The sequence below is a fragment of the Notolepis coatsorum genome (genome assembly GCF_963971535.1).
Source record: "Notolepis coatsorum genome assembly, chromosome: 18".
In the NCBI taxonomy this organism is placed as follows: domain Eukaryota; kingdom Metazoa; phylum Chordata; class Actinopteri; order Aulopiformes; family Paralepididae; genus Notolepis; species Notolepis coatsorum.
In genome coordinates, this window is record NC_140182.1 from 2210909 (window position 1) to 2237991 (window position 27083).

Consider the following 27083-nt stretch of genomic DNA (forward strand, 5'->3'; position numbering starts at 1 on the left):
GATGTTGTTCAGACATGAAGGCCATTTCAACCAATCAGAAAAGACTGAACGCTCACTAAACTTCCTGTTGGGTCGCGATCTGCCATTAATTTACTGAAGAAGAAGAAGTAAACTTCCTGTTTAGAAGCACAGCTGGACCCTATTGATCATTTTGCCAACGGAACATATATTTTCAGCAAAGAAAGAAACTGCAATAAACAAACGGATACATTCACTGTGTTCTGCCTCTCATTTTGTTGATGAAACAAAACCATCAGCAACACAATTTACCACCAAGAGCGGATAGTTTAGTCTCACAAAAAAGATCTCCGGTGTTGTTAGCTACATGCTAATGTCAATGGCATTCTCTATGTATAGTATATAGCTTAAATGCTAACGTAATAATGTAACGTTAACGCTAGTATAATGAATGGATGCAAACGTTATTTAACACATTGCAGAATGGGTACAATACAATACGGCTCAATACAAACAATTGTTAAGGGGATGCAGTCTGGACTGGGTTCCTTATAACAATAACTTGACAACACATGAGTTTAGTTTAGCTGCAGCTACATGTTTACTCTGAGCGTCAACAGACATCAGTCGATCACAACACTCTTCAACACAGACGATACGTTTTGAACAAAAGTTTGTTACAATCATTTTCATATAACGCTACTTGGGACAGCTCTGCTGTAAACACTGGTGTAGTTGGCTCTGCTCTAATCTCTCTACCCCGCGGTCTGCCGTGAACATGGGGAATAATTGCGACAGCTCTGCTGTAAACACTGGGGATAACCTCGGTTGCTATGCCCACACGCAACTGCAAAACCGCACAACTCCACCCTGGCCACCGGTTTCAAAGACCGCGGTTGCAGTGTAGCAAATCCCCGGTTGTGTGTGGCCGAACAGTGCAACTGCGCACATACAATCACGGTTACATTAAACCCAGCGTTCGTGTGGACGGGGCCTTAGTGACCCAGAGCAGTCGAGCGATGAGCCCAGAATATTCCAGATTGTTCATAGTGTCAATGATATATTCTTGTCTGCACGGAGACCAGAAGTCTGTAAATATAATGCATTACGAACCATATTATACACATTGTGCCTTGGTGTTGCCGGCATGCATATCATCTGCTACTTTTGTTGAGCCCGGATAAAGTCATTCTAATACTGAGATACACAGAGAAAGAGAGAGATGAGTAGGCTTATCTGGTGCGAGACAGTGTTGCGTTCTGCCCTGGGGGATCTGCTCCATGTAGATTCAAGTATTCCTCTGCTTCTTTAGGCGTGCGTAATCCTTCCCTACGGCCGTCTTTACCCACGATCGATAGTAGTGCCGGGTATATTAGCCTTGGTCTGAGGCCACACTTGAACAATTTCTGCATCACCTCCTTGTAGGGGAAACGCTGAGCGATGGCCTCTTTGCAAAGATCCTCGTAGATAAATATTGAATTTTCACCATGTTTCAGCTTTCCCCTTTGGTTGCGTGCAACTCTGATGATGTCATCTCTTATTGCCGTCTTGCGCAGAGTAACAATGATGACTCTTGGACCGTTGCCTCTTTGTTCTCGAGTACTGATTCTGTAACATTGGTCCACTATCGGCTCTGTGGTTAGAATGTTGTTACCCAAAATCTCTGATAACACTGTTGGAAACTTGTCGTCTGTGCAATTGACTGATTCATCAAGTCCTACAATGCGGATGTTATTTTGCCTGTAGTAACGATGGGTTTCGAGTAGCCTCTCCATCGCTTCATCTTTAACTTCTTGTATTTTTATTCGACATGCCTCTTCCACCTTTTTTATCTCCTTCGTTACCTCTGTCAAACCATCGTTGACGTTCTTCTCGTTCTCTTTGACTGCCCGTGTAATTTCTGTCACCGTATTCTCCACTGTCGTGATTCGCACGGACTGTACAGCGACCGCTTCCATAACTTCTTCGAATTTAGCATCGATGTGTGCGACGTGTACTTTGAAAGCTACCATCTGTTCCTTAATCAGATCCTTAATCAGGCTAGTCAGAGAGTTGAAGTCGGGTTGTGTAATTACACTGCCAGTGTCAGTTGATATTGTAGGTGCAGTGATGGGGCCGATGGATTTGTTGGCTATTATCTTCTCAATATCCTCTGCTTTGTCCTTCACGCTACTTTTTCCTGTCGTTCCCGTTATGTTGTCCTCTATTGTCTCCCTCTCGGAGCCAGTCGCCGATGGACCCGGTATATTCTCTGTTATATTCCCATCGGGGGTTGTCAACAGCGGGTCTGCCGCCGCGTCGCCTGTTGTTTTCTTGGATCGTGTCTCAATCGTCGCCGTTGGATTTGCTGCTTCGTGTTTCTTTCCACCCTTTTTCTTATCCTTACCCTCCATGTTGAGTCTTTATGTCTTTTGATATAGTTAGTAGAAGTTCCTATCAATACATACGATGTGGTTTAATCTCATTGGTATTTGTTAAAATAATGTTTTTGAACGAAATTAACGGTGACGGGAGCGGAGCTGTTACCAAATCTGTGCGCTACATATTGTAGCTTAACCGGAAGTCCTCTCGAAACATTTCATGACCACAGAGGTGAGTGCCACCGGTCTGTAGTCATTTGGACATGTTGGGGAGGGTTTCTTCGGTACAGGGATGATGGTAGACATCTTGAAGCAGGCAGGGACCACTGACTCCGCCAGGGATTGATTAAATATGGCGGTGAACACCGGGGCAAGCTGGTTGGCACAGGACTTAAGTATGCGTCCTGTTATACCATCTGGGCCAGCAGCCTTCCTGGTGTTCACCTGCATAAATGCTCTTCTCACACTGTGTTCCGACAACGAGAGAGCGCCCCCGCCCCCCCGCGGTTGCCCCCCCCCCCCCCTCCACAACAGCCGGCGCGCCAGTGACGTCACTAGCCAGAGGGCTAGCGGCGACACTGTCTACACCGAACCGAGCGTAGAAGGAGTTGAGTTTGTCCTCGAGAGAGGCGTCGTCGCTCCCCATTGAGGGGGCGCTGACTTTGTAGTCAGTTATTGTCTTCAGTCCCCGCCACAAGCCTCTTGTGTCGTTTTGTGCCATTTGTGTCTCCAGTTTATCAGCATATGTCCTCTTAGCAAGTTTAACAGCCTTGCGCAGAGTGTAGACTGAAACCTTGTACTCTTCCATATTTCCTGACTCTCTGCCCAGGTTATAAGCCGTGGTGCGAGAGTTCAGGGCTGCTCTAATAGTACTGTCCACCCAAGGTTTCTGGTTTGGGAAAACCCGCACCTTTTTCGTGAGGACGATACTGTCAGCTACTGTTGTTATGTAGCTCACAACGGTATCAGCGTACTCGCTGACGTCACTGGCGCTTCCTTGAAACATATCCCAGTCCGTGTCTGTGAGCGCATCCTGGAGCGTGGCCTCTGATTCGTCAGACCACTTTTTTGTCTCACGTGACACGACGGCGTCACGTGATCTTTGTTTGTATGCAGGGATTAAAAAAATGGAGTCGTGATCGCTCGCGCTTGCAGCACCTATCAATGGCGGAGCCGCTACAGCTTTGTAGCCGGCTCTGAACGGGGTGTAACAATGGTCGAGTGTGTTCCTCCCCCTCGTGGAGCAGGCGATGTGCTGAAAAAAGGACGGCATCACTTTCTTCAGATTCGCCTGGTTGAAATCACCAGCCACTATCATCGCGGCGTCCGGGTGCTTGATCTGTTGTCTGTTGAGGTGGTCGTGTAATTCCACCAGCGCTTTGCCAGTATTTGCCTGTGGGGGTATATATACGACGGACATGATGACCGCGGTAAACTCACGGGGTAGGTGGAACGGACGGCACAGGATTGAGAGATGTTCCATATCTGGGGAGCATGAACTTGAGAGGACATGTACTTCTTTGGGATTAACCCAGAGATTGTTCGTGAGGATGCAGACCCCACCTCCGATGCTCTTCCCAGAGGCTGCCGTGCGATCTGCTCTCAGGACGGTGAAGTTGTCCGATGGAGAGACGCTGTTGTCCGGCGTCGCTGGCTTGAGCCATGTCTCAGTGAAACACATGACGTTAACGTCTCTCATCTCCCGTTGGAATCGGACCCTCGCTCTCAAGTCGTCCATCCTTCCCTCCAACGAACGTGCATTCGCCAGAAAGATGGATGGAATTGCTGGACGGTAAGCAGATCTTTTTAATCTAAGCCTGATACCGCCTCGTCTTCCTCTATGCCTCTTTCTGCCGTTTCCTTTGTTGCCGTTCTCCCGCTTGATTTCTGTTGGCCATTCTGGGCATAAAGTGTCTCCCAACTCCTCTTTGAGTCCGGAGTTTAGGTCCATAAGTGTCTGGCGGTCGTATGATAATCCCGCCAGTGATGTTTTAATAAAAAAAGTAGAAAAAACAAACATAATAGCTAAACATTTGCACAATCGTCGCGGAGCTAAACCAAAGGCGACTGACCGGGGTCGCGCCATCCAAAGCGCTTTACACTTTGTGACTCACATTTGACCCATTCACTCACACATTCACTCACACATTCACTCACACATTCACACACCGACGGCGGAGGCGACCATGCAAGGTGCCAACCTGCTCATCGGGAGCAATTAGGGGGTTAAGTGTCTTGCTCAGGGACACATCGACACGCTGCCCGGGAGGAGCGGGGAATCGAACCGGGAACCTCCGGATTGCCAGACGACTGCTCTACCTCCTGAGCCACTGTCGCCCCCCAGGTGTGTGCGTTTAGTTCTGGCACGTTCTGAAAACATTGCTACCGGTTCAGTCTTCAGAGGTTCAGTGGAAGAGGTTTGTGTGTGTGTGTGTGTGTGAGAGGGGGGTTAACCCTTTCACTGCCGTCGGTATAACCGTCGGTAGTGTGCTAGTAAAGGGTTAACCTTATGTAGTGTGGCAGTGAAAGGGTTAAGGGAGGGGCAACAACGTTTGAGCTCGTCCTGGGACCAATTATCTCAATCCCAGGTTTAGAAAGGGGCCCCTATAGGGTTTGAAACTACATTTCTTTAGGTGTGTTCTGTTGAGCGAGTCCCTCTTTCACAGCACGTTGATGCGTCACAGACGGGTCAACACCAGCCGTGACCAGCGACATTGATCTGAATCAGAATCAGAGAAGGATCTTTTCTTTATTGCCAAGTCGTTTTCACACACAAGGAAATTAGCTTTGGTCGTTCTCGGCGCGACATTAATAACGCACTGATGATACAATAAAAAGGTGGAGTAAAATAAATGAACTATGAACTAAGTTGCACACAATAGAATAGAATTATGAAATAATAAAATATAGGCCAGGGCTGTACAACTGTAAATAGAATTAAATGGGGATATAAACAATAGAATAGAATGCAATTATAAGTAATAAGAATTGGCCAGGGCTGTACAACTGGGCAAGATGTGGTCAAGTATACACTAATTCGAATAAAATAACAATACAGTGGTATTGTTCTACTGGGTCAGTGCCAGGGCCCCAGTATAGACCACCACCGCAACACCTCCGGGATTCTGAGATCATGGGAGCGAGAGAGCGGGGCAAGAAAATGAATGAATGTGGATGAGAGCCTCGACATTAAGTGGGTGTAGCTGCGGCTGTGGGGGCGCGGGAGACGTGATCCAATAGACCTTTATACGCCTGAGTCTCCTGAACACGGAGAGACCAGTCCCAAGTCGATCGGCACTTTCTCTGCCGAGCTATAGTCGCTTTGCCGCACCTTCTCCCGAACGCCGCATGCGCAGATTGCTCACGGAGTCTAGGTTCATCAATCTGCGCATGCGGAATTCGGGAGTAGGTGCGGCAAAGTGACTATAGCTCGGCCGAGAAAGTGCCGATCGACTTGGGATCGGTCTCTCCGTGTTCAGGAGACTCAGGCGTATAAAGGTCTATTGGATCACGTCTCCCGCACCCCCCCCACAGCCGTAGCTACACCCACTTAATGTCGAGGCTCTCATCCACATTCATTCATTTTCTCCCCCCCGCTCTCTCTCTCCCATGAACTCAATGTAACGCGGCGGTGCAGTGGTCTCTTGTGCATGCTGCTGCTGCCTGGCTCAGAGGTGTGAGTCACCGGCACGGAGCCCTAACTAGATATAGCCTTAGTGTTTATCCCGTCAAAATGTCTATTGACGTGCACTTTAGTGCTTTTTGTTGAGGGCGAGCGGATTGGCCCAATGCTCTGTGTAACGTTGTTAAATGATGTGCCTACTGTGTGTGTTTTAGAACCCGCTGTATCACATAGAGCAGGGGTTCTACTGTGTGTGTGTGTTTTAGAACCCGCTGTATCACATAGAGCAGGGGTTCTACTGTGTGTGTGTGTGTTTTAGAACCCGCTGTATCACATAGAGCAGGGGTTCTACTGTGTGTGTGTTTTAGAACCCGCTGTATCACATAGAGCAGGGGTTCTACTGTGTGTGTGTGTTTTAGAACCCGCTGTATCACATAGAGCAGGGGTTCTACTGTGTGTGTGTGTGTGTTTTAGAACCCGCTGTATCACATAGAGCAGGGGTTCTACTGTGTGTGTGTGTTTTAGAACCCGCTGTATCACATAGAGCAGGGGTTCTACTGTGTGTGTGTGTGTTTTAGAACCCGCTGTATCACATAGAGCAGGGGTTCTACTGTGTGTGTGTTTTAGAACCCGCTGTATCACATAGAGCAGGGGTTCTACTGTGTGTGTGTGTTTTAGAACCCGCTGTATCACATAGAGCAGGGGTTCTACTGTGTGTGTGTGTGTGTTTTAGAACCCGCTGTATCACATAGAGCAGGGGTTCTACTGTGTGTGTGTGTTTTAGAACCCGCTGTATCACATAGAGCAGGGGTTCTACTGTGTGTGTGTGTGTGTTTTAGAACCCGCTGTATCACATAGAGCAGGGGTTCTACTGTGTGTGTGTGTTTTAGAACCCGCTGTATCACATAGAGCAGGGGTTCTACTGTGTGTGTGTGTTTTAGAACCCGCTGTATCACATAGAGCAGGGGTTCTACTGTGTGTGTGTGTTTTAGAACCCGCTGTATCACATAGAGCAGGGGTTCTACTGTGTGTGTGTGTGTGTTTTAGAACCCGCTGTATCACATAGAGCAGGGGTTCTACTGTGTGTGTGTGTGTGTTTTAGAACCCGCTGTATCACATAGAGCAGGGGTTCTACTGTGTGTGTGTGTGTGTTTTAGAACCCGCTGTATCACATAGAGCAGGGGTTCTACTGTGTGTGTGTGTGTTTTAGAACCCGCTGTATCACATAGAGCAGGGGTTCTACTGTGTGTGTGTGTTTTAGAACCCGCTGTATCACATAGAGCAGGGGTTCTACTGTGTGTGTGTGTTTTAGAACCCGCTGTATCACATAGAGCAGGGGTTCTACTGTGTGTGTGTGTTTTAGAACCCGCTGTATCACATAGAGCAGGGGTTCTACTGTGTGTGTGTGTTTTAGAACCCGCTGTATCACATAGAGCAGGGGTTCTACTGTGTGTGTGTGTTTTAGAACCCGCTGTATCACATAGAGCAGGGGTTCTCAAACTGTCTCATACCGCGACCACATTTTTTATTTAGGATCTTCTTTTTTTTGGGGGGACCCCACACTTAATCACGTCATTTCAAACGTGGAATTAAGGAATATCAAAATAAAAGCACACGTTGTTGAACTTGATCATGCATATTTACTAGAACATTTAATTACAGCACTATGTTATCGATACACATTTATAAAACAAGGCATATTTAGCCAGAATATGTTGCCAGAACATAAAAAATAATTAAATAAAAGATTGTATTATCTTTTTTTTGTACTTGCATATGCGCTGTTACCTACCCCGCAACCCCAATTTGGGTCGCGACCTGTAGTTTGAGAACCACTGACATAGAGACCACACTGTGCTGTTAGGTCTGTGATGTCATGGTCTACTCCACACACTGGAGAGGTCTGTGATGTCATGGTCTACTCCACACTGGAGAGGTCTGTGATGTCATGGTCTACTCCACACACTGGAGAGGTCTGTGATGTCTACTCTCTCTCTCTCTGTCTCTCTGTCTCTCTGTCTCTCTCTCTCTCTCTGTGTCTCTCTCTCTGTGTCTCTCTCTCTCTCTCTCTCTCTCTCTCTCTCTCTCTCTCTGTGTCTCTCTCGCTCTCTCTCTCTCCCTCTCTCCCTCTCCCTCTCCCTCTCTCTGTGTCTCTCTCGCTCTCTCTCTCTCCCTCTCCCTCTCCCTCTCTCGCTCTCTTCTCTCTCGCTCACTCACTTATTGACATTCTAATAATAGTCCTTCTGACCCAGAAGCCCGTCTGACCTGGTTCAGAGTCATTGTCCTCCGGTGGAAGAAGATGTTTCCCATAATGTGGAGCCTTCCATTACCCCTCTATTATCCAAGAGAACGTGACGTGTAATAATGTACCTGTGTGTCGGTACAGAGTATGTGACGTGTAATAATGTACCTGTGTGTCGGTACAGAGAACGTGACGTGTAATAATGTACCTGTGTGTCGGTACAGAGAACGTGACGTGTAATAATGTACCTGTGTGTCGGTACAGAGAACGTGACGTGTAATAATGTACCTGTGTGTCGGTACAGAGCATGTGACGTGTAATAATGTACCTGTGTGTCGGTACAGAGAACGTGACGTGTAATAATGTACCTGTGTGTCGGTACAGAGAACGTGACGTGTAATAATGTACCTGTGTGTCGGTACAGAGAACGTGACGTGTAATAATGTACCTGTGTGTCGGTACAGAGCATGTGACGTGTAATAATGTACCTGTGTGTCGGTACAGAGCATGTGACGTGTAATAATGTACCTGTGTGTCGGTACAGAGCATGTGACGTGTAATAATGTACCTGTAATTTAGTCATTTTATCCAAAGCGACTTACATGTTCTGTATACAAGTCATCAGGAAGGGCACGACTCTATCAGCTGAGTAACAATGTTCATCAAAGTGTTGAGTGCTACAGTGTAGGTTAGTTTATTAGGACAGGTGCATGACGACAGTAAGGTTATTTTTTTATTTTTCATTTCATTTTCATACATTGCTTGAAGAAGTGCGTCTTTAGTCGGCGGCGAAAGATTGGACGGGTTTCACCTGCATGTCCTAACTGTGGCGGGAAGTTCGTTCCACCATTGTGGAGTGAGGGCAGAGAATAGGCGACTTCTCTTCTTTTTTTTTTACAAGTGTTCGGTTATTTGGGACCTATGTTGTCTGAGCCTGTATGTTGTCTGAGCCTGTATGTTGTCTGAGCCTGTATGTTGTCTGAGCCTGTATGTTGTCTGAGCCTGTATGTTGTCTGAGCCTGTATGTTGTCTGAGCCTGTATGTTGTCTGAGCCTGTACTGTATGTTGTCTGAGCCTGTATGTTGTCTGAGCCTGTATGTTGTCTGAGCCTGTATGTTGTCTGAGCCTGTATGTTGTCTGAGCCTGTATGTTGTCTGAGCCTGTATGTTGTCTGAGCCTGTATGTTGTATGTACTGTATGTTGTCTGAGCCTGTATGTTGTCTGAGCCTGTATGTTGTCTGAGCCTGTATGTTGTCTGAGCCTGTATGTTGTCTGAGCCTGTTGTCTGAGCCTGTATGTTGTCTGAGCCTGTATGTTGTCTGAGCCTGTATGTTGTCTGAGCCTGTATGTTGTCTGAGCCTGTTGTCTGAGCCTGTATGTTGTCTGAGCCTGTATGTTGTCTGAGCCTGTATGTTGTCTGAGCCTGTATGTTGTCTGAGCCTGTATGTTGTCTGAGCCTGTATGTTGTCTGAGCCTGTATGTTGTCTGAGCCTGTATGTTGTGTGACTGATCTATATCTATCCATCTATCTATCTGTTCCTACCATGAGTGCTTATAACCCCAACATATGAACTGGTGTCTTTATTAATAATAATAATAATAATAATAATAATAATAATAATAATAATAATAATAATAATAATAATAATAATAATAATAATAATAATAATAATAATAATAATAATAATAAATAATAATAATAATAATAATAATAATAATAATAATAATAATAATAATAATAATAATAATAATAATAATAATAATAATAATAATACACTTTATTTGTAGAGCACCTTTCATACAGAAACTGCAGCTCAAAGTGCTTCACAACAGGAAAAAGCATAACATGAGCACATAAAGTGCAAACACATAAAATCACAGTGTTTCACATTAGGATCTAACATCCCAACAGGCCACCTTGTTTATGGTTTGATTCAGTTTTAAATAGACAATAATAAAAAGAGTGAGATAGAATAGACAGAGTAAAATAGTGCAATAGTGCAGTGCAATAAAATAGTAGAATAGAATAGATTAAAATAAATTTGTTTACAGTGCAATAAAATAGTTCTGGATTTACTGTTCAACGGTTCAAAGTCGTCTTTACCTTCTCTGTTAAAGCAACACTATATGGTGCTTTAATAAAGACACACCTCTACGGCCTCGTTCTATAACTGGTGCCGATAACCGCAATAGAGGACTCTCTTTCAAATGTTATTGCTTAACTATACCCTGAATGGGAGGAAAAAGCACAGAAAATCAGGCGGAGAAAAAGAGGATACAAAAATAATAATAATCACAATTTCTTTTTTTGATCTACTTTTTCTCCCCGTTTTTCTATTTTTCTCCCATCCCAATTTTCATATCATCCAATTCTTCCCTCCCCTGTCTCGAACGTTGCTAGACCATGCCTCCCGCTGGTCGGCTGCAACGTGTCCCCTCCGGTACTCGAGGAGGCAGCCGTCGCATCTTTTCACCTGCACAGCGCGATCTCTCAGCGGCGGGGGTCTGCGTGGGAGGGACACGCCGCCCCCGTCGCTTCCTGATTCTACTGCGCAGGCGCACCAACCGACCTGTAGGAGTCGCTGTCCACAACGTCCGATCCCCACCCACCGGCTTCCCACCCCCTAATACTGCCAATTGTGTTAGTATGAACGACCAGCCAAGCTGGTAGCAACGCAGAGAGCTGGGCTCGAATAGAGGACTCTCTTTCAAATGTTATGTTATGGCACTCTGTTGAAACAGAACCACGTGTGCCAGGCGCCCTTATCTACCGGGACCACACGTGCCGTGTAGAAGCCCCTGGCGTGATGAGATGGCACACGGACACACGGTGGAGGGAGGGATCCAGTTCAACCCACACCGTGACATGCGACTCTGCCGATCCTGAAGTGGTTGCCGGGAAAAAAAAGTCGGCTCCGACCGTGGAGGATAACCATGAGAGCAGATGGCAACCAAAGCAAATATCAAGTCATCATAACATAAAATATATATATATGAGCAGAGCAGGAAATCGTTTGGCTCTAACCCCACCATGGCTTTGTCGGTAGAATCAAAATTCCAATGTGTAAACCAAGATTAAAGCTCATTTCTTGCCGTCGGTCGAGTGGATGAATGAATCGTCTGTGTGGGTTGACTTGTGTTTTTTTTATCCACACTGTGATTCCTGCATCATGTCGTTCATCTAGCTAGACTAGCTGGTTTCTATTAAGCACCAGCTAATGGGGGATCCGTAATCAAATCAAATCAAATCGGAAGTGCCGTCGAGCCGGACGGTGTGGAGAGAGCCGTGGTTTTTGTCAACGTCATCAAAAGCAAAACTCTGATTCTGTTTTTCCAAACCACACTCACATCTTTGTTGGAGTTGGAAATCCTCTCAAAATGGGGAATAGGCATGTAATTCAGCGGCATCTACATGGGTCTACATCTGGGTCATGGTCTCTCCACCTCCATCTGTCCTCCTTTTCCCGTCCCTAACCTCTCCGTTCTCCCATCTCTTTCCTTCACACTCTCACGCCCCTCAAGAACCTCACACATGTCGCCCACGTCCTCTCAAACTGCTCTGTTCTTCCCTTCTGTAGTATGTAGGTTAGCTTTTCCAAATTCTCTGACACTTCCTTTAACCATTGTTTTTAGATCCTGGTCTCTGTATCTCCTTCCAGTTTAGAGCGACCACTCTCTTGGCTTGTAACAGACAAGAACATTTATCAGTTTCCTCTTCCTAGTGTTAGCTGGAAGGTTCTCTGGGTACATGTGTAGTAAACATAACTTAGGTTAGGGTCGATCTATCTGGACTTCTATCTCCGTCCGCTCGGAGATGAGCTCCAGAATCTCTTTCCAATACTCCTGTATCTTCTCGCATTCCCACATACAGTGATACAGGGTGCCACCTCTACCCCACACCTAGTACATGCATCCGGGATCACGGGATAAAGCTTATGTAATTTCTCTGGTGTCATATATACTCTATGGAGTATGGACCCATTTATATTGTAGAAGTTTACATCTGGTATTAATTGAAAGGGTCTGACATTTCACATGCTTGTTCCCAGTCCTCTTCTGCTAGGTCCACCCGCATGTCCCTCTCCCATGCCCGCAAACTGCTCAAAGAGCTCTCTTCCTACTACTATCTTTTTATTGTTGTGGAGTGAACCTGTTTTTGGCGTCATGGTCTAGTTTTTTCTCCACACTAATAATAACTTCTGTGGCTGCTGCTGAGGACGAGATATTGAACGACATATTTCCCGGCGACGTTGGGCACCGCACGTCTGGTGGCGGCGAGGCGGTCCAACGCCACCAGGATACCGTACGTACAGTATGTCTCATACAATATCTCCTTCTCAGCAGCCACATACATTTATATTGAAAACTAGACCATTACACCAAAGATACGTTCACTCCACAACAATAAAAAGTTATTTAACCTTTTTTTCAATTAACCGTCTGTAGTGTGATAGTGAAAGGGCTAACCTGCTGTCGTGCGGCAGTGAAAGGGTTAACCTTCTGTATTGTCGCGGTGAAAGGGTTAACCGCTTGGTAGTGTGGCAGTGAAAGGGTTATAAGGTAAGCGAACACACTGCCATGTCGTCGGATGTCATGTGGTTTCATTCAGAATATCCCCGGATATTTACTATTTAGTCATTTAGCTGAAACGCTTTTATCCAAAGCGACTTACAAGTTCTGTACGACAAGTCAGCAGGAAGGAAGGGAACAACTCTATCAGCTGAGGAACAATGTTCCTCAAAGTGTTCAGACTCGAGTGCTGCAGTGTTGTTGTGTACCTCCATGGCCTTACACGTGCATCCCAAAAAATTTACAAACAATAAAAACTAGGGATGCTCGATATTGGCTTTTTTATCGATACCGATATACCGATATTGTCCAACTCTTAATTTCCGATACCGATATCAACCGATACCGATATATGCAGGGTCCCCCCCCCCCCCCCCAAAAACGAAATAATTTCAGGTAATTAACATTACATATGTCTTGTTGTGGAATTAACACAACATTATGCATACTTTTGACAATAAATAAAATCAGAATTTGTTCTTACTTGCTTGCCTGGGTAAATAAAGGTTATAGAAATGTAAAAAATAAATAAAATTAAATTAAAACCGATACCGATATTTTCCGATATCACATTTTAATGCCGATATCGGCCGATAATATCGGACATCCCTAATAAAAAGGTAACTTCACTGGCCCTTGTCCCTTCCCTCCTTTTAAATTTTTATTTCATCGACTAGCAATTGTTGACCTTAACCATTTCACTGCCGCACTATACCAAACGGTTAACCCTTTCACTGCGACAATACACAGAAGGTTAACCCTTTACGATCACACAACCGACGTGATTTAGTTCAGGATGGGATGTATGGACTATTCTGTAACCCTAACCCTTAAATTGTGTATAAGTGGACCTTATTATAGGAATCAATGTCAGACTAACATCTGCTCTACATTTAAGGTTTTGTGACTGTGCCTCGTCTGCAATTGATTACTAGAATACACCAGCTACGATACATCTTGTCAAGACGGTGAACAATTGCAAAGTTTTCATAAATCAAACCACAGCATGGCCAATGTTATCATAACAAGACCCCCCCCCCTCGCCCCCCAACCCCCCCAGGATTTATCCAGAACATCTTCTCTCCAAGTATACAGTCGTAACATTTGAACCCTTGTCGTTCCTCTCTGCTTGCCAGGAACACTGAACCAAAACAACTGGGCTCGGAAGTTTCCGTCTTGCAGCAACGCCAAGCAGTCGCCTGTGGACATCCAGGAGGAGCTGGCCCAGGTGAAGCTTCAGTACCAGAAGCTGAGGTTCGAGGGCTGGGAGAGGCCGACGCCCGACACCACCACCATCAAGAACGATGGGAAGACGGGTAAGGAAGCAGCCATACGACGAATACGTGACGGCGCAAGCGTACCAGTCGCGCATGCAGGGGCACTCGCGGGTTCCGTGCGAGAACAGCGCGCGTGGCCGGGCACACCGAGTCCGACTTCAGAGCGGGCGAAAGTGCACGGAGGAGGAGGAAGGCACATTTACATTAGAAGAACAGCTGCAGCCGGCAGGGTCATTACAATTGTACAGTTTTTTTCATTTTCTTGTTCGCTCAATAATGTTAACCAAAGGAAACCAATGGAAAGACACACACACACACGCCGCGCGTCGCCAACACACACACACACACGCCGCGCGTCGCCAACACACACACACACGCCGCGCGTCGCCAACACACACACACACACGCCGCGCGTCGCCAACACACACACACACGCCGCGCGTCGCCAACACACACACACACACGCCGCGCGTCGCCAACACACACACACACACGCCGCGCGTCGCCAACACACACACACACACGCCGCGCGTCGCCAACACACACACACACGCCGCGCGTCGCCAACACACACACACACACGCCGCGCGTCGCCAACACACACACACACGCCGCGCATCGCCAACACACACACACACACACACGCCGCACATCGCCAACACACACACACACGCCGCACATCGCCAACACACACACACACACACGCCGCACATCGCCAACACACACACACACGCCGCGCATCGCCAACACACACACACACACACACGCCGCACATCGCCAACACACACACACACACACGCCGCACATCGCCAACACACACACACACGCCGCGCATCGCCAACACACACACACACACACGCCGCACATCGCCAACACACACACACACGCCGCGCATCGCCAACACACACACACACACGCGCCGCACATCGCCAACACACACACACACGCCGCGCATCGCCAACACACACACACACACACGCCGCACATCACCAACACACACACACACACGCCGCGCGTCGCCAACACACACACACACACACACGCCGCGCGTCGCCAACACACACACACACACGCCGCGCGTCGCCAACACACACACACACACGCCGCGCGTCGCCAACACACACACACACGCCGCGCATCGCCAACACACACACACACACACACGCCGCACATCACCAACACACACACACACGCCGCGCATCGCCAACACACACACACACACGCTGCGCATCGCCAACACACACACACACACGCCGCGCATCGCCAACACACACACACACACGCCGCGCATCGCCAACACACACACACACACGCCGCACATCGCCAACACACACACACACACGCCGCGCATCGCCAACACACACACACACGCCGCGCATCGCCAACACACACACACACGCCGCGCATCGCCAACACACACACACACACGCCGCGCATCGCCAACACACACACACACGCCGCGCGTCGCCAACACACACACACACACACACGCCGCACATCGCCAACACACACACACACACGCCGCACATCGCCAACACACACACACACGCCGCGCATCGCCAACACACACACACACGCCGCGCATCGTCAACACACAACAACAACATTCTCCCCCGCCGGACTCACGCTGATCAAATAAAAAAAATAAACTGGACTGATCATCTGAGCTCCTCTCCAGTTGAACTGCTATTGTGTTTAAATCCAAAGAATCCTCTGCCATTGTTGTGTAACATGTCATCTGTTTTCTAGTCTTCAGTCTCGGCTTCACGTGAAGTTAAATCCTCTCTAGAAGTGAAAGTGAAACTTACCAAGCCTATAAGTTGTTAAAGGGGCAGTAGGCAATTAATTTACTCTGGATGCCTGAACACAGAATGACACCAGTATCACTGACTACCACGGCAAGCCTATAGACAAAACTGCCGGAGGTTAAATTCATGATATACCATCCGTTGCCAGCTCTATTTAACATGGAGAAGTTCCCCTTCTTTGCAGGGTTATAACTTTTTAAATTCTATTGCTAGATTGCCATTATTAGGGCCCATTCAAGGTCCTATATGTATTGTTCATTGTGTAGCAACGTTAAACTTTTTCATTCACATATTCACACTAAAATATGGTCTAATGTATAAGTATGTTTTCATCTCTTTCTGCAGCTTTCTCCAGAACGTGATATATAGCCCCAAATGCATTATATTGATGATGAAATACAGTTTGATAGCAATCGGCGCGATATAAAAAATTCCAACTGGACGTACTTCTGGAAGTTACTACACGTCATCTGATGTTGACCGGATGGGCGAGGGGGCGTTTATAATTCCGTGGGCAGCGTTATACCATTCATCTAATGTGGGTCGTATGTTCATCATAGCAGTTAGTATCGAACACGGTAATATTACACGCTAAAACTCACCCCAGTCTCCTCGGGCCGTTGGGCGATCAGCATGGAGTAGACAGTTTTCCATTATGGGATGTCGAAATACCCGGTCCATTTCCAGGTTGTATAATAGTATATACGTCCAAATCATGTTGTTTATCGAGTTATTGGCAACGGATCGCTATGTATTGTGTCGAGCTCGAGTCCCGGGACCTATAGCGAGTGCCCGGAAGAAATATGGGTGAGCACCACTTCATCCACATGACTTCCTGTTGGGCGATCTGCCGATCGGCCACCAGATGGCGCTCTTGAACCGCTAGAGGATTGAGAGGAGATCAGAACTGTGTGTGAAGGCTGCAGAGGGGAAATATGATTCCGATCACAGATTTTTGAAATATTGATATCAAAGACGAGTTACGGCGTCCTAGGCAACTTGAGCATGGCTAGGAAAGACGCCTAAACACGTTTACGGCACTTAAAGTGTTAACAATAATAATAATAATTATTATCATGAATATAATATACATTTAAAAAAAATTATAATAATAATAAATAAAAAAATTATATTAACACTTTGATTACCAGTGTACACTGTATCCTATATAATTGTATTTGAATTCACCTTGTTTCTCTGTTTATTTACATTGAGTACAGCTTGTGTTATATTACGTTTTATTGTATTTTCTTGTATTTTTTTATGGCCATCTTGGTCTATGTCATTTGTTAAGTAATTGGTAAAGTATATTATTATATACTTATTGTTATGTGTCTTGTAAGCCCATATGGGCTGGGCATACATCTGTATGTAAGACACGAAAATAAAAAATATCAAATCAAATCAAATCAACCAGCCATGCGGTGTGCCTTACCCCCGTTGAATGCCAGCACCCACTTCAATGATAGCGTTGTGAACGCATAAACTATGTCTTACATGTGTCTAATCTGCTCGTCGCTTATCAATGACTTGTTTGCAGTCAACATTGTCGAAACGGATTGTTTTTTAATCGGTTCGTTTCCGTTTTATAGCATTTTGAAAAGCCCTCGTTTTCTTGAAAGTTTCAGGAAGATATAACTTTTCCGTGATAAACGGCATTTACTGGAATATTCTGGAATACACAAAAAACGTTGTCATTTTTCGGCCTATTTAGGAATCGTTTTCAAATAAACGCTAGATTATCGATAGTATATGTGTACTTATGCACGCTAGAGAAGCGGGCTGAAAAATCTATTCTCTCTTCCTGATCAGCGCGCACACACACACACACACACACATGGAGCAAACGCTGATATGTTTGTGAAAACAGATCCGATTACCCCAAGACTGGTAAAATAGATTTCTTACCTCAGATCAGATGTTCTGCAAAAAGATTATTCCAATTCCTGATCGCCATTCCAAATATCGATCGCGTTTATTGATCCAACATTAGACCTCGAAACAGATAATCCACGCTGCTTTCGGTTGCCTCAATGAATGCAATAGTCTCAGTTACATGGCTCAGAAGTTAAATGTGGAATCCGGAGTTTTTTTTTATCATGCATTTCCATTGAGTCCATTCCAATGGGTGCAATACCATCCGGGAGACGATAGGAGGCGGTATTTGCCCTTTTCGAGCTCAGAGACAGTCCCAATGGTAACATGAGGCTGGATGGATGAAAATTAATGGATATCGCTAATAAAAGAAATAACGATTAAATAACGAGATTTCTCGTCATTGGCACAGATTGACGGCCACAGGGATTAGACGGGCCCACTATAAGGCCAGCTTATCATAACATGGTTTAACTATGCGTGAGGGTGTTTGTAGAGCTAAATTTATATTTTAAATTATTGCTATGTGTCCATTCTCATTGTCAATTGACACTATAAACCTTCCCTTCAATATGCCTTAAAGGAAAAAAAATGTCATCAATACGTTCCCATTTTATAGCGTCGTGAATATGAGTGTTATATGGGATTGGTCTGGTATAATTCCTGCAAGGCTAGTTATAAGGCGCTAAGCTAATAACGTTAAATCGATTGCCATTTCGGCCCTACACAAGCTAGAGATAAAAATCAAAATGCATATGATCGGTATCATGTTCCACCATGAATGCATGAAAGGGGGGGGGGACTTCGTTTCTGATTATTGATTACCAATAACGGCATTCGTTATTGTAGCCTCATTCACTGATCGGCTGGTTGGCTATGATAACAAGGCCTGATCAGCATGAAATCTACGTGAAATCATTCTTATCTGTGGCCGGTTGGATCCCAAAAAGGATTTCCCAGTTATTGATCGCCATCTGGTAGATCGATATGTCCATTGGCTGATGCTATATTCCTTTAATGCATACTGAATTCCGCGTCGCAAAAAGTATTCCAAGCTACATGCTACAGGCATAGCTTTAGGCTAACAAAAAAGTCCACCCATGATAAAAAAAAAGAAAAAACACCGGTCTGTAACAGTGAACACTGCATTATCGAGACAGTGCCACTACCAGGATCTGGCCGGTAATGCACTTTTCCGAATTTTCCGAATCTCAAGAGTAGGGTATAGCTGCAGTGCCGCTCTGTGACATTGAGTAGGTTATTAAAATGCAATAAAAGCAAAAACTGGCCCTTTAAGCATGGCACCTAATCACGTATATATACGTGGTTGGCCATGAATGTGTTAAGGGGATGCAGACCAGAGAAAGACTTTCGTCTTGTTTACATCAGGGTCCCGCATTTTTTATTCATAATGACACACACAACATACAGATATAATCTAATCTAATCATGACATACAGATATACAGTATTGTTACTTTTTTTTTTATTATTATTATCCACTTTTTCTCCCCATTTTTCTATTTTTCTCCCATCCCAATTTTCGTATTATTAAATTCTTCCCTCCCCTGTCTTGAACGTTGTTAGACCATGCCTCCCACAGGTCCTCACTGTAGTGAGGACAGAAGCCTTGCATCACGTGTCCCCTCCGGTACACGAGGAGGCAGCCTGTCGCATCTTTTCACCGCAGCAGCTCGAACTCTCAGTGGCGAGGAGTAACGCGTGGGAGGCTCACGCTGCCCCCGTCACTTCCTGCTTCCGTCGCACCGCCGTCACCAAACCGACCTGTAGGAGTCGCTGTCCACAACGTCCAATCCCCACCCACCGGCTTTCCCACCCTCTAACACTTGCCAATTGTGTTAGTATGAACGACCGGCCAAGCCCGTAGCAACGCCGAGAGCTGGGCTCGAACCCAGCGTCTCCTGCGTTAGTGGTGAGCGCCTTGCCCACTGTGCCAATCAGCCGCCCGTATTGTTACTTTTGTGACATATAACAAGATATGCAAATGTACAGTACTGTTAAACAGATCCTAACAGTAAATATATACATACGATCTCTATCTATCTCTATCTCTATCTCTATCTACCTATCTGAACCATTATTCCTCCCTTCCTTCCTTCCGTCCGTCTCTGTCCCTTGCTTCTCTCCTTCCATCCCATTGTGTTATCCGACTGTGTCTCTAAAGACGGTCTGTCCCAGATAATGACCGACGGGGCCGCGTCATGTGCTGTAACTTGCTTTTGTAAGGTATAAGATTACACGGTTAAACTCTGAGAGAGTCGAAGGCCTTTGATTATTCTCCTCTCTTTAAGTGGCGCGAAACACAATAGCCTAAAATGTACATTCATGGCGATTGTTTGGTGAAACTTTATATGCGGCTAATATAAGCCTGTGAGAGTCTGAGTGCGCTTTAAAGTGCGCGTGCGGTGGATGGTATGAGCTTGTGACTTTGCCTTCCCTTACGCTTTGTGTTCACTGCCAGCCTGGAGGCACTTAACACTTTGAGCGCCAGCTATTATCCTCATCCTGTAGTAAATATTCTCCAGCCACCCAAACAACTGCCTCTTTGAACTGCTGCGGTCAGGCAAGCGATACCGGAGTCTCATGGCGAGCACAGAAAGACTCAGAAGAAGCTTCTATCCCCATTCCCCAGGCCATCAGGCTGCTCAACGAACAATAAACACTATGCAACAACCATCAAATGCACACAGCACACACACCCACACGCACACACTCACTTTAAACAAACAACACACTGCAGCACCCACTCTCCACACTTTAGATCACCTAAACACACTTTATATTTATTGGTAAAGGATTTGCACTACAACTCGTACACCTTACTGTAAATTGTACCTAAATTGTACCTCATCCCATTTCTGCTTTGCACTATATAGTATTGTATATTAGTACATTGCATAGTATATTGTATATTGTATGGTAACTCAGTTACTTCTATTCTGCATCGAACATTGTACATATGTCTATACTGAACACTGTGACCTCTATTTTTACTTCTATTACATGCTATACTATTTTATTTCATACGTATCTTGTCTAGCACAGTCTCTGGAGCGTAACAGTAAGAAGCATTTTGTATAAAAGTATTCTGTACTTCTGTATGACAACTATTAAAGACACTTGAACTTGAAACTTGAAATGCGCCACGCTTTAAAGTATAGGGATTTTCACTGTGCGTCGCAGTGTTTGCAGGGCTATATCTATATTCTATATTATAGCTATGGAGACAATACTATGGCTCATATGACAGTAACTATCCCTCGTCCAACCTGTAAAAAAGAATACATTTTTTCATGTATACGTTCGCGTGTTATACCGTGGTGAATATTGTAAAGTTTCAGAGTGATCCTGGCTAATTCCTGGAAACTGCGTTATGAAGCGCTATGTGAATTTTGCTAAGGGCGTTCGCGTTGCTCGCCTGGACACGCTACTATTTCCAAAGGTATATAATAGGTATTATGTTTCATCATGAATGCATCAAAGGGGGGGGGGGGTCGTTTTTTGATGCTCTGATCGCCAGCAACGGAATTAGTTTTGAATACTACATACGTTGATTGGCTGGATCGATATGAAATTATTGTAGGATCAAGGTGGAATTGATGTCAGATAGTCCTTACCTTTGATCAGGGTTATTCCAAAAAGAATATTCCAATTGTCTGATCGCGATTTCCAGTATTGATGTCCATCGGGTCCCCGACATAATCTGGCACAACACATGCAGGCCAAAGACTCACCACATGCAGTCCAAAGACTCAACACATGCAGTCCAAAGCCTCAACACATGCAGTCCAAAGACTCACCACATGCAGTCCAAAGCCTCAACACATGCAGTCCAAAGCCTCAACACATGCAGTCCAAAGCCTCACCACAGACGGTCCAAAGCCTCAACACATGCAGTCCAAAGCCTCACCACATGCAGTCCAAAGCCTCACCACATGCAGTCCAAAGCCTCACCACATGCAGTCCAAAGCCTCACCACAGATGGTCCAAAGACTCAACACATGCAGTCCAAAGCCTCAACACATGCAGTCCAAAGCCTCAACACATGCAGTCCAAAGACTCAACACATGCAGTCCAAAGCCTCACCACAGACGGTCCAAAGCCTCAACACATGCAGTCCAAAGCCTCACCACATGCGGTCCAAAGCCTCACCACATGCAGGCCAAAGCCTCACCACATGCAGGCCAAAGCCTCACCACATGCAGTCCAAAGACTCAACACATGCAGGCCAAAGACTCAACACATGCAGGCCAAAGCCTCACCACATGCAGGCCAAAGACTCACCACATACAGTCCAAAGACTCAACACATGCAGGCCAAAGCCTCACCACATGCAGGCCAAAGCCTCACCACATGCAGTCCAAAGCCTCACCACATGCAGTCCAAAGACTCACCACATGCAGTCCAAAGCCTCACCACATGCAGTCCAAAGCCTCACCACATGCAGTCCAAAGACTCAACACATGCAGTCCAAAGCCTCACCACATGCAGTCCAAAGACTCAACACATGCAGCCTTCCTTTGATATAAAATGGCGAGGATATGTAGGCCTAATTGACCTAATCTCAAACCCTGCCCTCTTTTCTTGATCCTCCAATCACAACTGTTTGCTTCCCTCGGACAAACAAAGTTTGAAGAAGAAAAGAGGAGCTGGGTTTGAGATGGGTCAATTTAAATTGTCCACCAAAACGAGTCAATACAATTGCCATTGATGCAGTTGACTACTAAACAAATAAGACTATCGTAGCCGGCTATTCGTAGTATTCTCATGATGTGTCTTCCCAACCAATAATATTGGCGCAATATCGCAGCCGTGGGTTGTCATTTAATGATAATCACCTGGTAGATAATTACAATCGGCTGTTGTTTGCCGGTCAAGATGCCTGCCATGGAATCCTATGAATACACTACTGGACTCTGGATGTCTGTGTCTGTGCATCTCATATCTCTGCGTGCATGTACTGTATGATATGATACATTTATTTATATTGCGCCCCTCAACCAATAGTTACATCGGCCCGGGGGGCGTGGCCCGGGAGAGAAAGAGAAACAAAAAAGACAGGAACAATACGAAAACAGAAGAAAAAAAATACATGCAGGCCAACCAAGCAGATAGAGAACGGACAGACATAATACACCAGTCATACTACAATACAAAAACTAGCTCATGGATTGTTTAGGGTGAAAAGGTGGGTTTTGAGCGTGGCCTTAAAGGTCCGTAGGGTGCTTGCAGATTTCAGGTTGAGTGGCAGCTTGTTCCAGAGTGTCGGTGCTGCGACTGCGAAAGCCCGGTTTCCCTTCCTCACCAGTCTTGTGGGATTTTTAGGCAGATTTGGTTGTTTGAACGGAGGGATCTGGAGCTGGCTGATTGGACCAGGAGTTCCTTTATGTAGGCTGGGGGGCGAGACCGTTTAGGGCTTTGTGTGTGAACATGAGGATTTTGAAATGTATGCACTGTGCGTCGTGTATCTTCTCTCCCTCAGTGGCGGTGAATGTTGACGGGGAGTTCTACATCAGCGGTGGAGGTCTCCGGTCACGGTTCAAGGTGGGCCGCATCACCTTCCACTGGGGCCAGTGTAACGCCTCGTCAGACGGCTCCGAACACAGCCTCGATGGAGTCAAGTACCCCCTGGAGGTACGAGTACAAGTCTTTATTTGTCATGATCAGATTAACATGAAATGGTCCCCATGTGGGAATCGAACCCACAACATTCTAGCTGTGAGGCGACAGTGTTAACCACTACACCACCGTGCCCCGCCTCTGTACTGTTCATGGCACCAGCCTTTCATATTATAGAGAAGTGACCTAAATAAGTATCGACCAATCCGCAAACTATCCTGTCTAGCAGAAATCCTGGAATCATTGGTAAATAATCAACTCAAAGCATTTCTCTCAAATCACTCTGTATTAAACACCAATCTGGTTTAGAGCATGATCTCAAATCACACTTGCAATGTACAGTCACACTCAATACAATGCACACAGCAGCATCACACCTGGACAAGAGGCAGGGGAACTATGTGAGAATGCTGTTCATCGACTACAGCTCAGCATTCAATACCATAGTCCCCTCCAAACTCATAGCCAAGCTCAGGGACCTGGGCTTGAACTATGACCTCTGCCAGTGGGTCTTGGACTTCCTGACGGGTAGACCCCAGGTGGTGAGAGCAGGCAACTGCACCTCCTCATTCATCACGCTCAACATACGGGCCCCCCAGGGCTGTGTTCTGAGCCCCCTCCTCTACTCCCTGTACACACATGACTGCGTGGCACAGCGGAACAACAACACAATCATCAAATTTGCTGATGACACAGTGGTGGTGGGCCTGATCTCTGCCAACGACGAGAGGGCCTACCTGGAAGAGGTAGAGAATCTGTCACAGTGGTGTCAGGAGAACTGCCTCTCCCTGAACGTCAGCAAAACAAAAGAGATGATTGTGGACTTCAGGAGGTCGGGGGTCAAGGACTACAGCCCCCTCAGCATCGACGGGGCACCGGTTGAGAGAGTGAACAGTTTCAAGTACCTCGGAGCCCACATATCCGAGGACTTGACATGGACCACACACATTGACAGTGTTGTGAAGAAGGCACAACAACGCCTCTACTTCCTCAGGCGCCTAAGGAAGTTCCAAGTCAGTCAGAAGATCCTTAGGAACTTCTACTCATGTACAATAGAGAGCATCCTGACTGGTTTGGGAATAGCACTGCACAAGACCGTAGCAGACTACAAAGAGTGACACGTTCTGCCGAACGCACAATTGGAGGGGGGCTTCCCACCCTCCAGAACATTTACAACAAGCGGTGGAGGGGGAAGGCTAAGAGAATCATCAAGGACTCCAGCCACCCGAACAACTGCCTCTTTGAACTGCTGCGGTCAGGCAAGCGATACCGGAGTCTTAAGGTGAGCACAGAAAGACTCAGAAGAAGCTTCTATCCCCAGGCCATCAGGCTGCTAAACGAACAATAAACACTATGCAACAACCATCAAATCCACACAGCACACACACCCACACGCACACACTCACTTAAACAAACAACACACTGCAGCACCCACTCTCCACACTTTAGATCACACAAACACACTTTATATTTATTGATAAAAGGATTTGCACTACAACTCGTACACCTACTGTAAATTGTACCTAAATTGCACCTCATCCCATTTCTGCCTTGCACTATATAGTATTGTATATTAGTACACTGCATAGTATTGTATATTATATGGTAACTCAGTTACGTCTATTCTGCATCGAACATTGTACATATGTCTATACTGAACACTGTGACCTCATTTTTTTTACTTCTAATTTACATGCTATACTATGTTATTTTATTTCATACTTATCTTGTCTTGCACAGTCTCTGGAGCGTAACAGTAAGAAGCATTTTATATAAAAGTATTCTGTACTTCTGTATGACAACTATTAAAGAAACTTGAAACTTGAATACCTTAGTATCATTTGAACAGTTCATTGCCGAACCATTTCATCCCATTGTTTTATTGATTGACTTTTTTGTATTTTTTGTATTGTGTGCTGTATTTCTCAAAATCATTTGAAATGAGAGTTGCTCTCAATGATTTTTGAGACTAAATAAAGTGTGAATGAATGAATGAATATGCTCTGAATAGGAACATTTTGCTCCCTTATGTACAATAGTTCAAGAGTGAATATAGATCAGTGAAATGTTTAAATGTCTTCATCATGGGATGTAGTCGAGGGAATATACAGACGTGAAAGGAACCACATTGCCTCCCATGTTAGGACCGCTACACATCTCATTCATGAATGGCTATTCTAGTATCACAATTATGAAAGATGACAAGTGGAAATCGTTTTCATAACTGTTCCTGCAGCATGACTCATGCAGCTGACTTTGTTTTAGGCTGAATTGTATTTACTGTATATCCTTTATGAATGCATTTCAACAAGCAGATTCCATATTATGTTTAAATTTCACGAGTCTGGGCGGCTGGGTGGCGTAGCGGAGATTGCGCTCGTCCCCAATGCAAGAGACTCCGGTATCGAATCCCAGTCTCAGCATTGCCTTGCGGCTTGGGCCAGCCGTCATACTGGCTCATTTGGCTGAGTCAGTGGGTGGAAGTCGATGGGTGGGGATTGGACGTTGTGGACAGCGAGTCCTACAGGTCGGTTGGGAGACGCCTGCACAGCAGAGACAGGAAGTGGCGAGGGTAGACGTTGGTATCGGTAAAAAAGCCAATATCGAGCATCCCTAATTATTTCACATGTGTTCAGCTGGAGCTGATTGTACCATCCCTCTCTCCCCCACAGATGCAGATCTACTGTTACGACGCACAGCGTTTCCTGTCCTTGGACCAGGCCATCAAAGATGGAGGCAGGATCACCGCGCTCGCGGTGATGTATGAGGTGTGTGTGCGTGTGTTTCAGTTTCAGAGTTTATTTACTTTGTGACACGACAACAGCCAAACAAATGCACTAGCCATCAATATCTTATGCCAAATGATTAGGGGGCCTATTACAAAAAGACAAAATAAATAACTGTATTTATCCCCTTTCACTGCCACACGACAGAAGGTTAGCCCTTTACTATCACACAACCGACGGCGATGCTCCATCATTAGCATCATTAGCATCATAGAGCTAATGATGCTAATGATGGAGCATCGCCGTCGGTTGTGTGATAGTAAAGGGCTAACCTTCTGTATTGTCACAGTGAAAGGGTTAACCGGCGGCTGCCGTGTGGCAATGAAAGGGTTAAGTCCGAGTCCTCGTCTGCACCTTCCGAGTCCGAATGCAGTCAAGTCCAAGTCCAAGTCGAGTCACGAGACCTGAAGATCACTCCTGGACTCGAGTGCTACATCACTGCCACGAGGTTCATTTAGCCTCTTGGATGTGAGTCTCCGCGCCCCGCGGCGCAGCACGAGCGCTGGCTCCTCCTCCCCCAGAGAGACACTTCCACGGCCGATATCAACGACTGCGTAGCGTGAAATGCGGTTCTCTCCGTAGATGTTTGTTTACCTGCGCTTGGTTTATTCCGTGCCATCATCGCGCACAGCGTGGAGAATAACTTGGAACGAGCAAAGACGGTTCCGTTGCCGCCCCAAAGTCGGTCTCCGATGTACACCGATTAACTTCAAATAGCACAAGCTATATTTATAACACTTTGGCTTTATTTAAGTACATTGTCAGAGATGTTCCCATTCGATGTACAAGCCGATGCTAATTAAATATTGGAACCGTTACACATTTGATCTTTTATCTTTTATATGGGGGGGGGCGACAGTGGCTCGGGAGGTAGAGCAGTCGTCTGGTAATCCGGAGGTTCCTGGTTCGATTGCCGGGGCAACGTGTCGAAGTGTCCTTGAGCAAGA

General features: G+C 45.9%; 1 protein-coding gene across 1 annotated transcript in view; it reads left to right on the forward strand.

The window, feature by feature from the left end:
* Positions 1–27083, forward strand: part of LOC311244788 (receptor-type tyrosine-protein phosphatase zeta-like) — a gene marked incomplete at its 5' end in the record, with an annotated part of 193581 nt that overhangs the window by 57715 nt on the left and 108783 nt on the right. Inside the window, 3 exon segments of the mRNA XM_084334475.1 lie at positions 13888–14067; positions 23214–23365; positions 26023–26118. Of these exon segments, the coding sequence (XP_084190601.1) occupies positions 13888–14067; positions 23214–23365; positions 26023–26118 (428 nt within the window).